This window comes from Talpa europaea (genome assembly GCF_964194135.1).
Source record: "Talpa europaea genome assembly, chromosome: 4".
NCBI lineage: Eukaryota > Metazoa > Chordata > Mammalia > Eulipotyphla > Talpidae > Talpa > Talpa europaea.
In genome coordinates this window covers 133,681,748-133,699,105 of record NC_140070.1, presented here as the reverse complement: position 1 = coordinate 133,699,105, position 17,358 = coordinate 133,681,748, and the positions used below count along the sequence as shown (strand labels likewise).

The 17,358-nt window shown below is 36.3% G+C and overlaps 1 protein-coding gene across 1 annotated transcript in view; it reads right to left on the bottom strand.

Annotated features, from left to right (window-relative positions):
• Window positions 1-10,558: 10,558 nt before the first annotated feature.
• Window positions 10,559-17,358, bottom strand: part of LOC311170363 (cyclin-Q-like) — a gene marked incomplete at both ends in the record, with an annotated part of 38,894 nt that continues 32,094 nt past the window's right edge. The window contains 2 exons of the mRNA XM_084232728.1: window positions 10,559-10,588; window positions 10,649-11,300. Of these exons, the coding sequence (XP_084088854.1) occupies window positions 10,559-10,588; window positions 10,649-11,300 (682 nt within the window). The remainder of the gene's footprint in view (window positions 10,589-10,648; window positions 11,301-17,358) is intronic.

The window sequence follows — 17,358 nt, the reverse complement described above, 5'->3', positions numbered from 1 at the left end:
GAAAAGTCAGTTTCACTCTTTGCTGGAAGCTATAGATAAAACTCTGTTTCTTGCTCCCATTCTCATCATGAGCAAAGCCAGCTCTGTAGCTTAAGGACATTATCAGCCTGAAGATAAAATCCAAGCATAGCCCAACACTGCAATTGTTAGCATGTATTTCCAACTTTTAGTCCCATGTTAATTCCACTATTTATTGATGTCTTGAAATTTATGATTTACTCTTAAGTGAATATTTTTTTTTTTTTAATTCAGGTATAGGGCCTCCCCGGTGGTGCAGCGGTTGAGCGCTGGGTTGCAAAGCTGCCCGCAACCTTTGCAGCGCCGGTTCGATCCCTGGCTGCTCCCCGGCCACTGGAGGAGGGTCCCACATGGCGCGTAGACCTCTCCTGCCGCCTGCTGCTCCCCTCAGCAGTGTACCTCGGTCCTTCTGCCTGTTCTGTTCCCCGCTCTGGCTCTGGTGAATTCTCTCACCCTCCCGCGCTTCTGACTGTACCCAGTGCTTGTATAAATAAATAAATCTTAAAAATAAAATAAAATAAAATTCAGGTATATTCTGGTGCTGCAGGTAAGATAAACGTTAGGAACTTATGCTTAAACCCATGGCACATGAATTAATTTCATAGTATCTGTCAAGACTTTTAAAAGATATGCATAATTTGTGTGTGTTTACTATGTGTGTTATTCTACAGGAAAAAAAGCTAATAAATGGAAAGTTATAAGCTAAAAATAATGTGCTTAACAGGATGACAGGAAATTTTATAAATAAGTAAATAAGTCTATTATTCTCTAAAGAAAAATTGTGATATTATTCTTGCAATTAGAATCAAACAAAGCATGATTGCTCAGTAAATCTCTAACAAGTCTTGGATATAGAGAACTCTATTTCAAAAACTCAAAAATCTATTTATAAATGGTCACATAAAGCTCATGCATGATCACCCTAGCATGTACACCAGCCACCTAATTTTTATTCTTGTTTCCATGCTTAGCAAGCGATTTTCCAATTGCAATTTAAGCTTCTGTATAAATAGCAATATAAATGGAGACCATATTATTTATAAATATGAGCATGTTATTCCTCTAGCAGTGATCTTCTCAATGTAAATTAACCAATTGACATTTTGGCTCATGGATAATTGTCCTGCAGATTTGGTTACTGTGAACCAGCATCAATGAGCCGTAAGATCAACCTGTAAACCAAAGAGCAGTCTTGATCATGTCAGGCTAATGAAATTGTGAAGCCTGACCAGAGCAGACAGCTGTATTCTCAAGGTGACTTTGTTGTCTCAGTTCTTTCTACTTGGAACACCAGGCATCCAAAGAATCATAAGAACGATTCACAATCTAACAAGCAAATAGAATGTTCTAGGCCTAATAGTTTCTATTTTAACATTCTTTGGTTTTATATTTGATCAAAGTAAAAGGATAAAAAGAGATAGTGAAAATAGATTTATATAAATGTTAAAATATGTATAAATTCATATAACTCATGTTTTTATTATATTTGAGCATGGTTGTTATAAAGACTTAAAGAACTTATGACTTGTGATATTGAAAGATTCCTGGTAGATAAACCAAATATTAATTGAAAACTACTTTGGAAAAACATCATTTATTCTGAAATTTCTCATAGAAATTTCTAGAGAATTATCAGATATCTCTAGGACTCTATAAAATTCTGATCAGATATCTCTAGGACTCTATAAAATTCTGATCATATGTATGTGCACATGTATAATCCTAACCAGCTAAGTGTTCTCATTATTTGAAAAAGAAACATTCCTGGCAGTAGTACAATTTAGTATCCAAGGTTATCATATGCAAATATGCAAACAAAGACAGAAACTCACAGAGACATCTATGTGACAGTAAAGTGAACAGAATAACTACTACATTACTACAGTAAAAGGGTTAAGTTTGTGATGTATCTGGCAGATGACATTTTAACTACATAATGTTTGAGAAAGAAAGAAATTCCTATTTAAAGTATTAGTGATAAAATATGCATCTATCTCAAATTTTAAGAAAACACTTCTCTAATACAGTTTCAAGGATGTCCTAATTTTTTCTGTCATCCAGATTTTGGTTCTTTCAGTTTGGTTTACATAAAAATTCAATGAATGATAAAAGCCAAGGGAGACTTTACAACAACAAATAGGCAAATACAAATCCCATGTCCATTTCTTATGAAACAACTTGCCCATCAATGCCTCACTTTTATTTTTTTTACATTTAATTAAATTTGGAGATGCAATTATGATACAAAGAATGTCAGATAAGGTAAAAATGATGTTTACAGTTTCAATAAGAAGTTGGAGAAATCAATTCTTTACTAGTCTTCATGTTTCCAACATTGATTATTCTTACAGGAGTAACAGTTGCCAATGCTAACTGTTATGAACAGACAACAGACATGCAAAATATCCTTTTACACATATATCCCAGCTCATATCAACTTGATTCCATTACAAATTTATTTGTAACAGATCACAAAAAATATCAAGGTTATATCATTATTCAATATCAAAGAGTGTTGCCTGTTTTATTAATGTATGTGCTTAAGTCCCTGGTACATATTTATTTGGAGGCAAGTTAGGATTGCTATTGGAAGAGAATTCTTTTACACATATATGCGTTAATGAGTTTCTAAGTACTTAGGCATAGTTTAGTCTCAGAGATGATCTTCATCTCCCCCCGAGATTTTTCTACTATTTTTAATTGGTGTGCCAGTCTCAAACACAATTTCTGATTTCTTATTTTGAATTAGTCAGCTAATAGCACAACTTAACATTCTCACTCTACAATTAAAAAGAAATATGCTCCTATTAACATAAGTGAACTTTGAAAGAATGGTTTTTATTAAAGAGTTGGTTAAGAATTCATGGTTCGGCATTAAGATGATCACTTAGTCAATTTCATTTCTAAAATTAAGCTTGCAAACCTCCTTCAACATAATATCTTTTCATATCAAACATTCTTCAAAATTTAAAGATGGCATGACTTTAAAGAGACACATGGTTGATTATATTTTTGTACCTAAGCTTCTGTTTCATATCCTGATTCAGAGAGAGAGGACATTTAGGAATTTAAACTTTAAACTGGCACAATTCTGGCAAGTAAAATGGAAAAAAATCACATCAACTCTTTCCACATTATACAGTACATTGTTAAGATAATTATTGCAGTCTAGCTCAGGAAGGTGCAGAGCTTGGGTGTATGTAGCATTCTAATAAGCAAAATCAAAAGTATCGCTCAGGATGTAAACTTCTTTCAGCAATGCTTTTTAAACTATTCTTTTCTATATTTGCAAAAGCATACATGCAGACCTACAGTCGTTATGGTGATATGAGACAGAAGCCAAATATTGAACTTTAATCTCGTTTTGGTGAGCCAGAACTCAAAAATATTTTCAGTTACATTTCACATAATGACATCTCATCACAGAAAAAACAGACAGCAGTGACATGTGATCCTCACATCACATCACACACAAGAGTGGAGAATTTGAAGGCTATCGAGCACTGAATTTTCCAATTGTGCAGCAATTACAGGAACACCTGTGCTACCTAGCTGTGCACTGAGCCCCGTGAAATGCAGTGTTCCAGACCTGTCAAAATGTCTCATTTCTTGCCTTTGATGCAGACCTAATTGTGCTGGATCTGACACTTGTGTTATGCTTCAGTTATAAGCATCAAGTAGAAGGTCTAATAATTTTTAACTCAACCAAAGTAGCAGTTATAAACATTCAGTTCCATTAAGTAATACTTTAAATAGGTATATTTAAGAGAAATCTACATTTCCCTTAGGTATATTTACAGAGATTTAGGTATATTTACACTGAATAAATATGGTGGTTGTTGAAGTATGTCGATGATTAATGGAGTTACTGATCTGAAATCATATAATGCATATCAACATTTCATTCAGCTACTTAGTTTGCATGTAGTTTGAACTCTGTTACAAAATTCCTAGTCGTTTAGAAACTGAACTCCATTTACTACGTCATGGTCACATTAATGCATTAATGGTTAAATTTTGCATGTCTCAATTCAGGACAACTTTTCCGATAATATTGAAAAGTTACTTATTTAAACAACTTAAGAAGGTTGTTTATATTATTTTATTATTTTTATATTTTTATTATATTGTTACATAGCTAATAATTTATTAATGTTTTGTGTTTAATCAATCAGTTCAACTAAGATGAAAACAAATTTTCCTTAGGATAGATACTTCCTTATAAATCTCTCTAGAAACAGAAGTTCTGCTTTCCTCGTTTGATAAACCAATGGAAGTTTTTTGTTCTTTTTTTTTTTTAAATTGTGGCAGCATTGGTTTCCAACTCTTTATCTGATTTGGGGAAATAGGTTTATACCTTCTCAGATGTGTCACCACACCACCCCCACAAACACAGAAGACTATTTCTTAGAATATATTATTTATTGAACTACAATTATTTTACATCCTTGTTCATTATTTTCACACTGAAGAATTTCTCCCTTCAAGTGTGGTAACCATAGTTCACATAGAAGACTATTTAAAGATAAAATATATGAGTTGATACATACAACAATGGCATTAAGTTTTGAAAAGAGAAATATTTCAATCTGAAGAGGTGAGTTGTGTGAGAAATTGACTCTTGCTATTGGAAGTGTCTAATAAGCTCTGCCTCACTAAAGTCTTATGCTTAATATAAAATTCCAACTGTGTTTGATCTTCAGGAAATGAACTGAGTCTTAGTTGCATCTGTACAAATGTTCTTCCAAGTATCTGCCACATTCTATTATCTCAAATGTATGACAATTTTTGTGACTTGAAATAAACTTATATTTGTTTTTAAAATATTTTCAATGAACACATTTACCTCTGGATTTTTTGATACCTGATTTTAGACATTTTAATAATAAGTTTTCAAAACAAATGTTGAAAAGTATGGAATTGACTAGATTTATATTCAACAAAATTATACAGCTTGAACTTAATCATCCATGAATTCCAGGAGGAAAGTGGGTGGTTAGTATAAAACTAGTACAACATAACTCCTCAGCGCAACATTTAAAACTTTGTGGAGCTCTCTGTAAATATTGTACCTAATCCCCAAAGTAAAATTTAACAAGTTAAATTTACTAGCATCTAAAGGAGCAGTGTTTAAAAGGCCAGTATGGTTTATTCAAATAATGCATAATATTTCATAAATATTTCAACACAATTAATTACACTAATTAATGATAGGAGCAAATGGTCCCATTATATTAACAGATGGCAAAGAAACACTCAAACTTTATTCAAACCCTATTTTTTTAAAATTCACAATAAAAATTCAATTATTAAAATAATTTCTAACATTCAGAGAAAACAGAAAGGATCACCAATTTTATTCCACTAAGTTTTAAAAATTCACTTTTATTAATTTAATATGTATGAACTGGCTATTTACTAGAACTGTTTTTCAGCATTCTAAATCAGAGTTGGCAAATCATGTGGACTAATATGTCTCCACCAAATTAAAATATTGGTATGAGGAAGTAGGATCTTTGGAAGGTGCTTTGGTCATGAAAATCAGCAGTGCCCTTATAAGAGACCAGAGAACTGTCTAATCTTTTCACCATGTGAAGAAACAACTAGATAATGTGGCTGCAACCCAGAAGACCATCCTCACCAGAACCTGATCACACTAGCCCCTCATCAGTATCTTGAGACTCCAGACATGTGAGATAAGTTCTGTTGCCACTAGTCCACGGTTTTCTGTTACAATAGCCCAAACTTACAAAAATAGCAAGGCTTAATATAATGTATATATATGTATATATATGTATATGTATACATAAGTTTTTTAAATAATGCTGTTTCACAACACTGTATATGATTCAGTTATAAGTTCAAACCTCTTCAGATTTATGTTACTATACCACTCTCACCACACCAAGGCACCCATACTCCTCCACCATACCCAATGGGAACCCTCCCCTCTTTAATTTTCACCCCCATGTTCCACCTCTGTTACCCTCAAATCCAGTCATATTTCTAGAATTTGTTTTGGTTTAATTTTAACTGTTCCTTTCTTTTGCTTCTCTATGTTCTACATATATGTGAAATCATCTAGCATTTGTCTTTCTTGACTTATTTTGCATAGCATAATCCTCTCCAGTTTCAGCCATGTTTTTGCAAATGACAAGATTTCATCATTTTTTTTAAGCAAATTCTATTCTCTTGCACCACATCTTTAGTCCACTCATCTTTTGTTGATCATTTAGGTTGCTTCTATACTTTGACTTTATAAATAGTGCTACAGTGAACACAGGTATGTAGCTAGCCCTTCAAGTTGTCCTTTAACTTAATATGGATAAACTATTTAAATCCAAAAAGATCTATGGAATTAAAACCACCAATCAAATTTAGAATCCTTGTGTCTTCTTAAAGCAAATGAGTTTTTCTTGACTCTCTACATTTTCAGATACACAGTAAGACAGAGGCTAATTCTAGAGCAGTGGTTTCCAACCAAGAAATATTTGACAATGTAGGTGCACTTTTAGTTTTCATAACTAGCAACTGGTCTCAGAGGAACACTTGTGTCATCTAGTAAAAATCTGAAGAAACACATCTTCCAGCCCTTTTCTCTGCAACAACTTTCAATTGAACTTCAGTCAGATTCTGTTATTTCAAAATTCCCAAATCTTTGAACAACCTTTGCCAGTGAGATTTGGCCTTGCTAGTTTTCCTGCCTCCCCATATGGTATGTTCGATGACACTCCCCATTCATTTTTCACCCTTAATATATTCTTTCTCTTGTCACCTATGTGATATTTTCTCTGTAAATGTACCCCTCACACCTAAAGTTCAAGTTCGGTGTACCTACATGTCCTCTTCCTCCGAAAGCACCATGTTTCCAGAATGGTGGTGCTCATCACTCTGCGATATCTTAGGCACCTGTTAATTCAACCTCTGTGGGTGTAGGAACCATGTTCTCTCTTTCCTGTTTCCAGGGTTTAGTACAGTTGATGCCTGGCAATTAAAAGCTAATTAATAGATATGCTCAATGAAAAAATTTATTATACCATTAAGCTTATTTAATTTTCTGAATAAGCTCCATGTTGAGTTACACATTCAATTGGATTGAGTTTGGGTTATGGATGAAGTGTCTTTGTGAAATTAATAAACTAAAGCTCTTATCCCTGATGTGACTATGTTTGGAGATAGAGCTTATAAAGAAGTAATTAAGGTTAAATGAGGTCTCTAAGATGGGGCCCTAATCCAGTATGAGTAGTGTTCTTAGAAAAGAAAGGAAAACCATGGGGGGTTAATGCAGAGAGAAGGTCCTGTAAGGCCACAGCAAGAAGGCAGCCATCCTCTAGTCAAGAGAAGCAGCCTCACAAGAAGCACACCTGCTGATTTGAGATCTTCCACAGCTGTGAGGAAATAAATTCCTATTGTTTAGAATTCCTAGAAAACTAATAAAGTTGGTAGGTATTTGATAATGTCTACAAATATGCTTATTTAGGAAAGATTTATGGAGACCCTTTTTAGTTCCGTTTTACGTCAATTGAATATTTATCTTTGAAGTAAGAAAAAATAAATTTACTGAATCTATCATACTTATCTAGCTCCAGTGCTCCTATCAAATGAATAAAGTGCAGGAAGCCATCCACAATCTGTGGGATGTTAAATTTTGACATTAAGAATCTGGTTACTGAAGTACCCACAGGGCTTCTTTATTAAATCATCCAGTCACATAAGGTGACCTCACAAGTTGAGTTGCTCAAAGACTGTGAAGAATAAAGTCTTAAGAGTTCATTTCTTTATTTTATAATACAGAAAATGAATTATTCTCGTCATCTTCCTAGAATATGTTGCCTCCTAAACTTACTTGATCTCAACTGAATATGAATCCTCAAGGGTCGCAGTGGAAAAGATCATATGTGGTCATAATAAAGTCAGAGCATTTGATCCTATTTTGGAAGGTCACCCTGAATTACACATAGATAATAGGGGAAAGTACTATTAAGTGAACTCTTTTAGTTATTTTATCTAATGGTATATAACAGAGCTATAATGGTATATAATAGACCTATATAACCTCACTATAATTGTGAGGTTTATATTTCATATCCTTTCATCTTGTCATGCTTAATCTTAGGGTTGATATTTGTATTGAAAAAATATTTATGATGTGAGCAGTGAATAAAGCAATGGGAAATACCAGAAAATCAACAGGAAGCTATTTCAGAATTCAACAATATAAGAACTGAAACAGTTGCCACTTAAAAATCAATTCTCACTGATGAGCATTGGTTAAAATGTACCAAATTGCCCAGACTGAAGACTACTTAGTAAGTCAAGCACAGTTATGTGAAAATTGATGTTTTTAGTGGAATATATACACTTAGCTTGGATAAAAGTAGATCAGTTTTATATATGGAATAATGAATGTTTCTTGAGATGTGACTGAGACAAATGATGATCTTAAAGAGTGTCAATATGTATTTTGAGAAAAAAGGGGTGGGCTCTTGCACAAATTTGACTGGTAAATGCTGGAAGCTGAATTACTCTCTTGACAATTCAAAGCATTAGAAATATTTAGGCTCTGAGTATTCCAAAAGGAAAAAAAAAATCTTTTAACTGTGGTTACCATGGCATTTCCAAAACTCTTTCTTAAATATTATTTTAAACATTTTTATATTCACTTAGATAAAAATGTTTAAAACTTTACAAATTGTTAAAAGATAAGCGCAACACTTTGTAACAACTACTATGTCAGAAAATACAAATTGCCAACTCCCCACTATGCCCTCCCAATCACAGCCTGGTTTTTGAGTCTTTTTTTTTTAAACTATCATTCTATTGATAATCTTGTATCTTTTTAATTATTTTAAAACCCAGGTGTTCCCCTCGATCTTTTATTTTTTAAAGCTGCAACCTAATTAGCTAAGAAACTGTATCATTTTCTCTAGTTTCCCACAGACCCTCTTTTGCTGATTGGATCACTATGTTGTAGTTCAATATGCTTCTTTCTCATTCATCATTTTTGTTAATTGGTAATTGGATCACTCTGTATAATGAGATTTAGGGTCAATGTTTTGGCAAGATTACTTCATAGACAATATGTTTACTTCAATTAGGAAGAATACAGTATTTAATTATCCCTCTTGTAATATTAGCAGTCATAGATTTTCGATTCATTCAGTGAGGGTTGCAAAATGGATCTGCCTTAGTTCTCAAATTTCTTCTTCAATTAGCCCCTTCCCAAAATTAGAAAAGAGCTTCAGAAAAATATTACTTCATCAATGTGTTAGTTATCTGGTGACATTAATATAGAAAAGCAGAATGCTAAAATTTCCTTCATATATAACTGTCAAAATGGTTGACTTTCTAGATCCTCAAAAGGTAAACATGTGGATTGTTTTTGAAGTCAAATGCTCTATCCCTGAGCTACACCACCCCAAAACATAAGATTTCTTCAAAGCATTATTTTGAACTCCAGTTTAAGTATATTTGATGCAGTTTGATCTATTGCACTTTTTATCTTCTCTGATGTTAAAAGTTTTCTATCTTTTGCTGGTCTACATCTGAACTGAAAGCATGCACATTCATCAAATTATTTCTTTTAGTGGGAAATAGTATCAGGACAACTCAGCCTAGATACAAAGAGTGGCCATTGTTTTCCAGTCTTCCTAGAGAATTAAAACAGGAAATATAAATATGAATTCACATGAATTCTTAGATTGGTCTTTTCCTTTACTGAGATATATATATATATATATATATATATATATATATATATTTAATATTAATATGAATTTCTTTAATTTTAACTTTTATTTTTGTATTTTCCTGCTTTGGTGTTCTATAGAAATGTCTAACTTAATTAGGCTGCACCTTCTTTCACTATTTTTTTTATATTTATCATTTCTCTTTATAACTAAACTAATTCTCTTATGCAGGAGTATTGATTTATTTTCCTTCTCTGCTTTTTGTTGTATATATATTTTATTGAGGTTACAATGGTCTACAACACTGCTGTGACTCACAGCATCTCCACTGTATGTTACCACATCTCACCCACCACCAGGCCTCCCACAGATATTAATACAAGTATTATACACCCTTAAAGTTGTTATGCACTGTATTTGTTTTCCCATTTTGCTACTTCAAAATCCCCACTTTTTACTGTTGAATTGTAGCCTTTTGTTACACAAAATAGGTTTCGATGTTGCACATTTCATACTTGGTATAAATTTGGCTTAAAAAATCGTGTTGCAATCCTATCTTGCTTTTGATGCTCCTTCCAGTGATGTCACATCAATTCTAGTCAGTGGCTCTGAAAGAGCCAAAGCAGGCCCAGGTGCCTCAGATCAGGTGCATGCAGTTAGCCGGCCCGCTGAAGGCAGCTTCTGCCACCCTTTGTATCTGACTGCCAGACACAGGAAAGCGTGCGACTCAAACCGCCGCATGTTGTCTCTGCAGAAGTCAGCTTCCAGCAACACAAACCTCCCAATCTCCCAACTGATTGCCTGGGGACTGGGAGATCTTGCTTCTCTTTGGGTAGATCTGGGCCAGAGCCTTAGGGGAGCTCTGTGTCCATGGTGTAAATCTGAATGAGATCAGACACAATGTTATCCATGACGGGCTTGGTGAGGTCCTCACTAAACACCTGCCACCACGACTTCTCTGCATGCTCCTCAGCAGGCACCTTGATCCCATAAGCCTGCAGGGCCAGGTAGAGCACCGCCTCGGCTATGTGCTGAGCCCAAAAGTGGAGGCACAGCCCCCCATGGTAGCTGTCCCGCAGCAGTGCCCAGGCAGTGACAGAAATGGGGGCCTGCTGCCAGCTGTACCGATTCAGCCAGTTCTTGAGGGAAATCAGGTAGTGGAGCAGATATCTATGCGGATGCTGGCAGGAGACTTGGAACTGCAGAACTCTCAGCACCAGTAGCTCGCACTGGACGATGCTGTCCCGGAGCTCCCAGAAGCGGGAATCCAGCTGCAAAGGCTCGCTGCTGGGGTGGAAGTACGTGTTGGCCACATTTATGATGTCCCGAATGTGCAGGTGCTGCTCTTCCACTTTGCCAGCCAAGTAAAGGGAAGCCAAGGCTACCAAATAGGGGTCATAAGTGTCCAGGTTGGCCTCACAGAAGAACTTATGGTAAATGGTGCAGGCCGTGGCAATGGGAATGGACCTCAGGCCCAGCTTGACGCCTACCTCCATGAGGAAGCGGGTCACTGGGAAGTGCACTCTGGCCCTTGGCACCCTGTGCTCCCTCGCCCCCTCTGAGGCCCTCCAGGCCAGTGGACTCCATGGGGCCCTGCACGGTGAGCCTCAGGGGTCTTGACCAGGAGATGCTTCCCCAGGACGTGGGGGCTGAATCTACTGGTTTTCAGGCAGGCAGTTTTCTGTCTGTTGTTTTAATATCCGTGAGAGTAACTTAAAGAGTTAAAACTTTGTATTCTCTCGTAGGTGGTGCTGTGGGTCCATCTGATTTAGTGTGTGGTGGCCGTTGCTGGCTTCCGTAGGCCCTGAAACTTTACCTTGCACTTGCTGAGTTAGCAGGGAATGGGCGGGCCTGTTCCTGGTGGTAACTGACCGCTTCTCTGCCTTCTCTCTAGGGCTGCAGTCTGTATGTTACCAGTGTGCTCTGTGAGGTCAGCACTAGCCCCAAAGGGTGGGGAAGGTGAATTGCAACCTTTTCTTAGCAGAGACCCAACCTACGCAGGAAACTCAGTTCCTCCAGATGGGTTTCTCTTTTTCAAGAGTGAATGTGTTTCTGTTCTTCCTTTCCCAGGGTCCCTGGCTGATCCCTGCTGCCTGTATCCCCAATCCTGGGCCTGTAGTCTGCAGGTGACTCCCACTATTTCTTGCTCAATGAAGCATGAATCTCCTCTGTGTCCCCTTGTGGAGTCTGTGATGGTCTCCAGTGTTCAAGGGGTGCTTCAGTTTCACCCCATAAGTCGGACTTGGTGCAGGTTAACTGTTAGACGCTCCTCTCAGGTGTAAAGCAAGGACCTTCCTCTCTCAGCATCTTAGTAACATCCCTAAAAATCAGATCTCCAGCTCATTTCATAAGACTAGCATTAACCCATACAACAAAACTAGCCATCACATAAATAATATTACACTAGTGACAATATTACACTAATAAGCTTTATAGATATAGATGAACCAATGTTTTAAAAAATAGTAAATTGAATCCAGCAGTCTATAAATATAATAATACATTATAATCAAATGTATAGGAACCTAGAACATAAGACTTGTTCAATGTATGCACAACATGAAAAACTTTATAATTTACCATATTAATAGAAGAGAAAAACTGCATGGCCTTCTTAATAAAGGCAGTAAAACACCTGACAGAATTATCCACTCACTAGCTAATAGTAATAATAAAACACTGCTCAAACTATGAATAGGAAAAAAAATACTCCCTCATACTGATAAAAATATCAGGAAAAAACTGCAATTAACATCATACTTGAGAACTCTCCCGTATTTGTTTCCTCGGGCTGTCATAACAAAGTCCCACAAACAGGTGTTTTTTCTCTCAGTTCTAGCAGCAGTAAGTCCAGACTCAAGGTTTTGGCAGGACCACCTCTACTCTGAGGGCTTTAGAGAATAATCTTTTGTTTCTTTTTACAGTGTCTGGAGGCCCCTGGCATTGCAGCATAATTAGGCTCTCTGCCTGGATGGTCACAAGGCCTGTCTCCAAATCTCTCCTTTCTTGTAGGAACATCAATTATTGGATATAGAATTAACCCTAATCCAGGAAGGTATTATCTTAATGTAAATTAATGGGATACAATTCCACATTTGTTAAAATAACTAATATGAAAAAAAAAAAAAACCACACTCTGGCAAAAGCACAAACCAACAGACACCAGCATACATTGCTGGGGTATATGCCGAACTACCCAGCCACTTTGGAAAATATTCCAGTTTATTTTAAACTTAAATATATACTTATATCACCTGGAAAGCCAAAATTTATAATTTTATCCCAAAGTACTATATTGTGTTCTGAGCCGACTGGATGAGATCAGGCTTGTATTTGCATAGAAAAAGTGGGATACTCTTCACTCTGATCAGCTATGTAAATTAAGGTTAGAAGTCCACCAGGCTTTGATTTGTGGCCCATTATGCAAATTAAGATAAAAGTCTGTGGAGTTCCCATTGGTATAATAACATGCAAATCAGATGAAAGCAATGAATGGTTGAATTTCAATCCTGGGTCATCTGTGGTAGATTGCTTTGTTTCAGTGCCTTCCTGGAGGTAGACATGCCTGGTCATGTCTGGGGCCTGATTCTCAACAGCCTCCCTACTCTGTTTTACTTACCCAGACTCAAATGACCCTAAAATATTTATTACTTGTCAGTATTGATGATGACAGGTACTCTTAAGAGTACTGAAACTGTGGAGACCAAGACAGACAATTTTTTTTCTGTCTGAATGCGTGTGCTCTTTATATGAACACAGACTATAAATTAATGTGTACAAACTCAACAATGTGATTTTAAGTATTTCTGATTACTAAGAAAATGACAGCAGGGCCTCCCAGGTGGCACAGTGGTTGAGCGCTGGGTTGCGAAGCTGCCCACAGCCTCTGCAGCGCCGGTTCGATCCCAGGCCGCTGGGTGAGGGTCCCACATGGCTCGTAGACCTCTCCTGCCGCCCGCTGCTCCCCTCAGCAGTGTACTTCGTCAGTCTGCCTGCTCTGCTCTCCCCTCTGGCTCTGGTGAATTCTCTCATCCTCCCACACTTCTGACTGTACCCAGTGCTTGTATAAATAAATAAATGAATCTTTAAAAAAAATAAATAAGGCAATCACTTTCTTTAAAAAAAAAAAAAAGAAAATGACAGCAGGAATTGCCTGGCTGCTTTGAAGATACAGAATCAGATACCCTCACCCCCCAAAAAAAAAAGGTCAAATGTGATCAGAGTGATAAGAAGTGATATTTTGCACAAAAAGAAACTAGGGTTTCTATGAAAAAATACCAAACCGGAGCATGGGAAATACAAGATGAACTTGGACCGTCACATTCAAGGTTTTCAAAATTATTTTTAAACAATGAGTATATACAATTTTTTTTTTTTTTTCTTGTGGGACTCTCGCTGGTGGCCGGGGATCGAACTGACGCTGCAGAAGCTGCAGGCAGCCTCGCAAACCAGCGCTCAACCGCTGCACCACCAGGGGAGGACCTATACAAAATTTTTTAAACAATGAGTGGAGCCAATCTGAAAGAGCTCCTAAACTAGAAAAAATTAAGCAAAAAAATAAATAATTTAGTATTGGGTTGAAATCCAAAGTAATAAAGTAACAATTCACTTTATGAAAGGTTGAATAAATAAAGAACATATTTTTCTTACAGAATCCAAATAATTAATAGATAGGTAGATGGATATATAGTTTTGGACTATGTCACTTCAAAATTCATGTACTGAAGCCTTATCTTACAGTATCTCAGAGAGTGACTATTTAGGGATAGGCCTTTGAAGAGGTGATTTTAGAAAGGAAGTAAAAAAAAAAATCTCTTTATCATTCTGAGAACCATACCATTAAGAGACTGAATGGGTGTGGGCAGAAGTAACATATACTTACCTGGGAGTACAAAAGGGAAAATGTAAGGTAGGCTTCAGATGATTGACGTTTACCTGCCCTCTTAGGCTAAACAAAGGGAAAAGGGCATTTTGAGTTTCTGTGGAGGTGAGGAAATTTATGGAAACTGAGGGGAAGAAATGTAGGGTAAATAAAAGTAGTGTTGTCATTCAAATAAGTTTCAGGTGATAAATATTTCTGGGGTTGCTCTCTTCCTGCAGTATAAATATTTTTATAAAGGGAATTTTCCTTGATAAATAAATGTAAGTTTATAACGCAAAGATTTATTATTTATTTTTAGGCAATTAGGAATAGGAAAGAAATTTTGTTGGTATCCGCTGGTTCTCAATTACTTTCAGCCCCAATAATCTAAGGCCAATTTATTTTTGTGTGGTACTTTCTGGTAATTGATTAAATTAAAATGAGGCCTTTAGTGTAGAAGCCTAATCCAGTCTTTGTAAGAAAAAAAAAACAAAACAGAAAACAAAACCTCAGCAGCAACAGAAAGTGCCTCAGGGACGTGTGAACCTAGAGGGACAATTATGGCAGAGGCATCCAGGACAGGGTTCCCTTCTGAAGCCAAGGAGAGATGCTTTAGAGGAAACCAACCCTGCTCGAACCTTCATCTTGGACTTCTACTCTCCAGAACTGTGAGAACATACATTTTGCTTGTTAAGTTCACTCAATCTGTGTAATTTTGTTATGGCAGCAGTAGAAAACTAATATACTAGTATACACTCATATATGTTAGCTGAGATAACCAGTTAGATAACTAGTATATAGCTAGAGATCACCAGAGCCTCCAGTAGGGAGAGTTTAATCTTAAACCTTGAATATGGGCAGAACTTAATGATTTGGTCCCAATATAGAATATGGAATGAAAAAATATGGAAATGGAAAATAGAATAAGGAGAGAAGAAACCTGGCAAGCAGTACTTTAACCAAGTGACTGAGTTTACCATCACTGATGTTATTAGGTTGATGTTGTGTGTCTGCTACTGCTACATGTCATCAGAAAGGCATTTCATCTCTATGTTGATTGTTGCTCCAAACTCCAAAACACCTCTATGATAATGAGAAAGACATCAGATAAATGCAAAGTGAGACACAACCTACCTGATCAGAACTTAAAAACTTCAAGTTCATCAAAAACAATGAAATCTGAGAAATGCCATAGGCCAGAGGAGGCTAATGAGACATGATGAATAAATGCAATATGGAATCCTCAATTTGAATTCTGGAACAAAAAGGGGAATCAGAGGATGGACTAGTGAAATCTGAATAAATGTTTAAGTTTACTTTATAGCAATGTATCAATGTTGACTCCTTAGCAGCAATACACATAACCACAGACAAAGCAACAGGCAAGGACCCAACCTAGGGAAAATCTGAAGGCCACCAAATGAAACTGAAAAATTGTGGCTATGTTTGAGCTGGTGATAATTTAGAAGAGCATAGCATTTACTGCTAATTTATGGTGGATGATGCTTAGCTTTGTTTTTTTTTTTTAAATTTTGTTGAGAAAAATTATAACAGTGAATGTCTTACTTTCTAAGAACCGTCTATTAAACAAACCATCACTAGGTTCATTGAATTTTTTTGTGATATACTTCCACACTGAAGAATATATAATATGTTTTCTTAAATAATCATGTAGCTAAAAAGCAAATATTATACTTTTCATGCATGATCAATACAACTGCATTGCCTTTTTTTTTTTAGATTTATTTATGCATACAACAGCTGGGGTGCAGGCCAGAGGTGTGGGGGATTCACCAGAGAGGAGATTCGCCAGAGACAGAGTGGGGAACAGAAAAGACAGACTGAGTGAAACACACTGCTGTGGGGAGCAGCGGGCGAGTCAGGAGAGGTTTGCTGTGCAATGTGGGTAGCTCCCTGGGCAGGGATCGAACTCATGCTGCAGATAGCTTCATAGATTGCATCTCAACCCTTTGTGCCATGCCGCCAGGAGTCCCTGCAATGCCTTTTAAGAAATACGATAAAGTGTCAAGACTTAAGGGTGTCTCAATATTATGGTACTGATAATAATAATATAGTGATACAGTGATGCAAAGTTATGTTGGCAGATGCAGTTATCTCAAATTAGCAAATTAACAAACTGAATTAGTATCAAGACTGCAAAAATACCACTTAACCCCAGAAACCCCACAGTAGTTCTGTATTTTTTTTTATTAGAAAAGGGTTGCACAGTTTTTGTTAATGTGTGAGAACTGGTCATATACACACAATGATAGATAGATAGAAAGATAGATAGATAGATAGATAGATAGATAGATAGATAGATAGATAGATAGATAGATAGATAGATGCTAGATTTAGATAAACTGAGAAAAATCAAAGGAGTGACTTTAAATTGAATTTAAAATCTCTAAAATTTGAACAAGGGAAAGATCATATTTCCTTATTCCTCCAGTTTTAGATCAAGTACACATGAAAATGCCAGAAATAAAAATGATTGAATTAGTCATGTAAGTGTGATCTGATGTTTGCTATATAAGTATCAGCACATATACAGATGATTCATACCATGGAGTAGATGTCTGTGTAGCGTCCTCCCAAACTCCCCTGCCCCCAAAATAAAAGGAATCCTATGAAGTCCTATCCCACAATGTGATGGTGTTTGCAAGTGAGATCTTGGGGAAGTAATTAAGTTTAGATAAGGATAGAGTCCCCATGATGAGATTAGTGTCCTTATAAAAGGAAGAGTTCAGGGACTTCTCTGTCTCTGTCTTGTAAGGATACAGCAAGAAA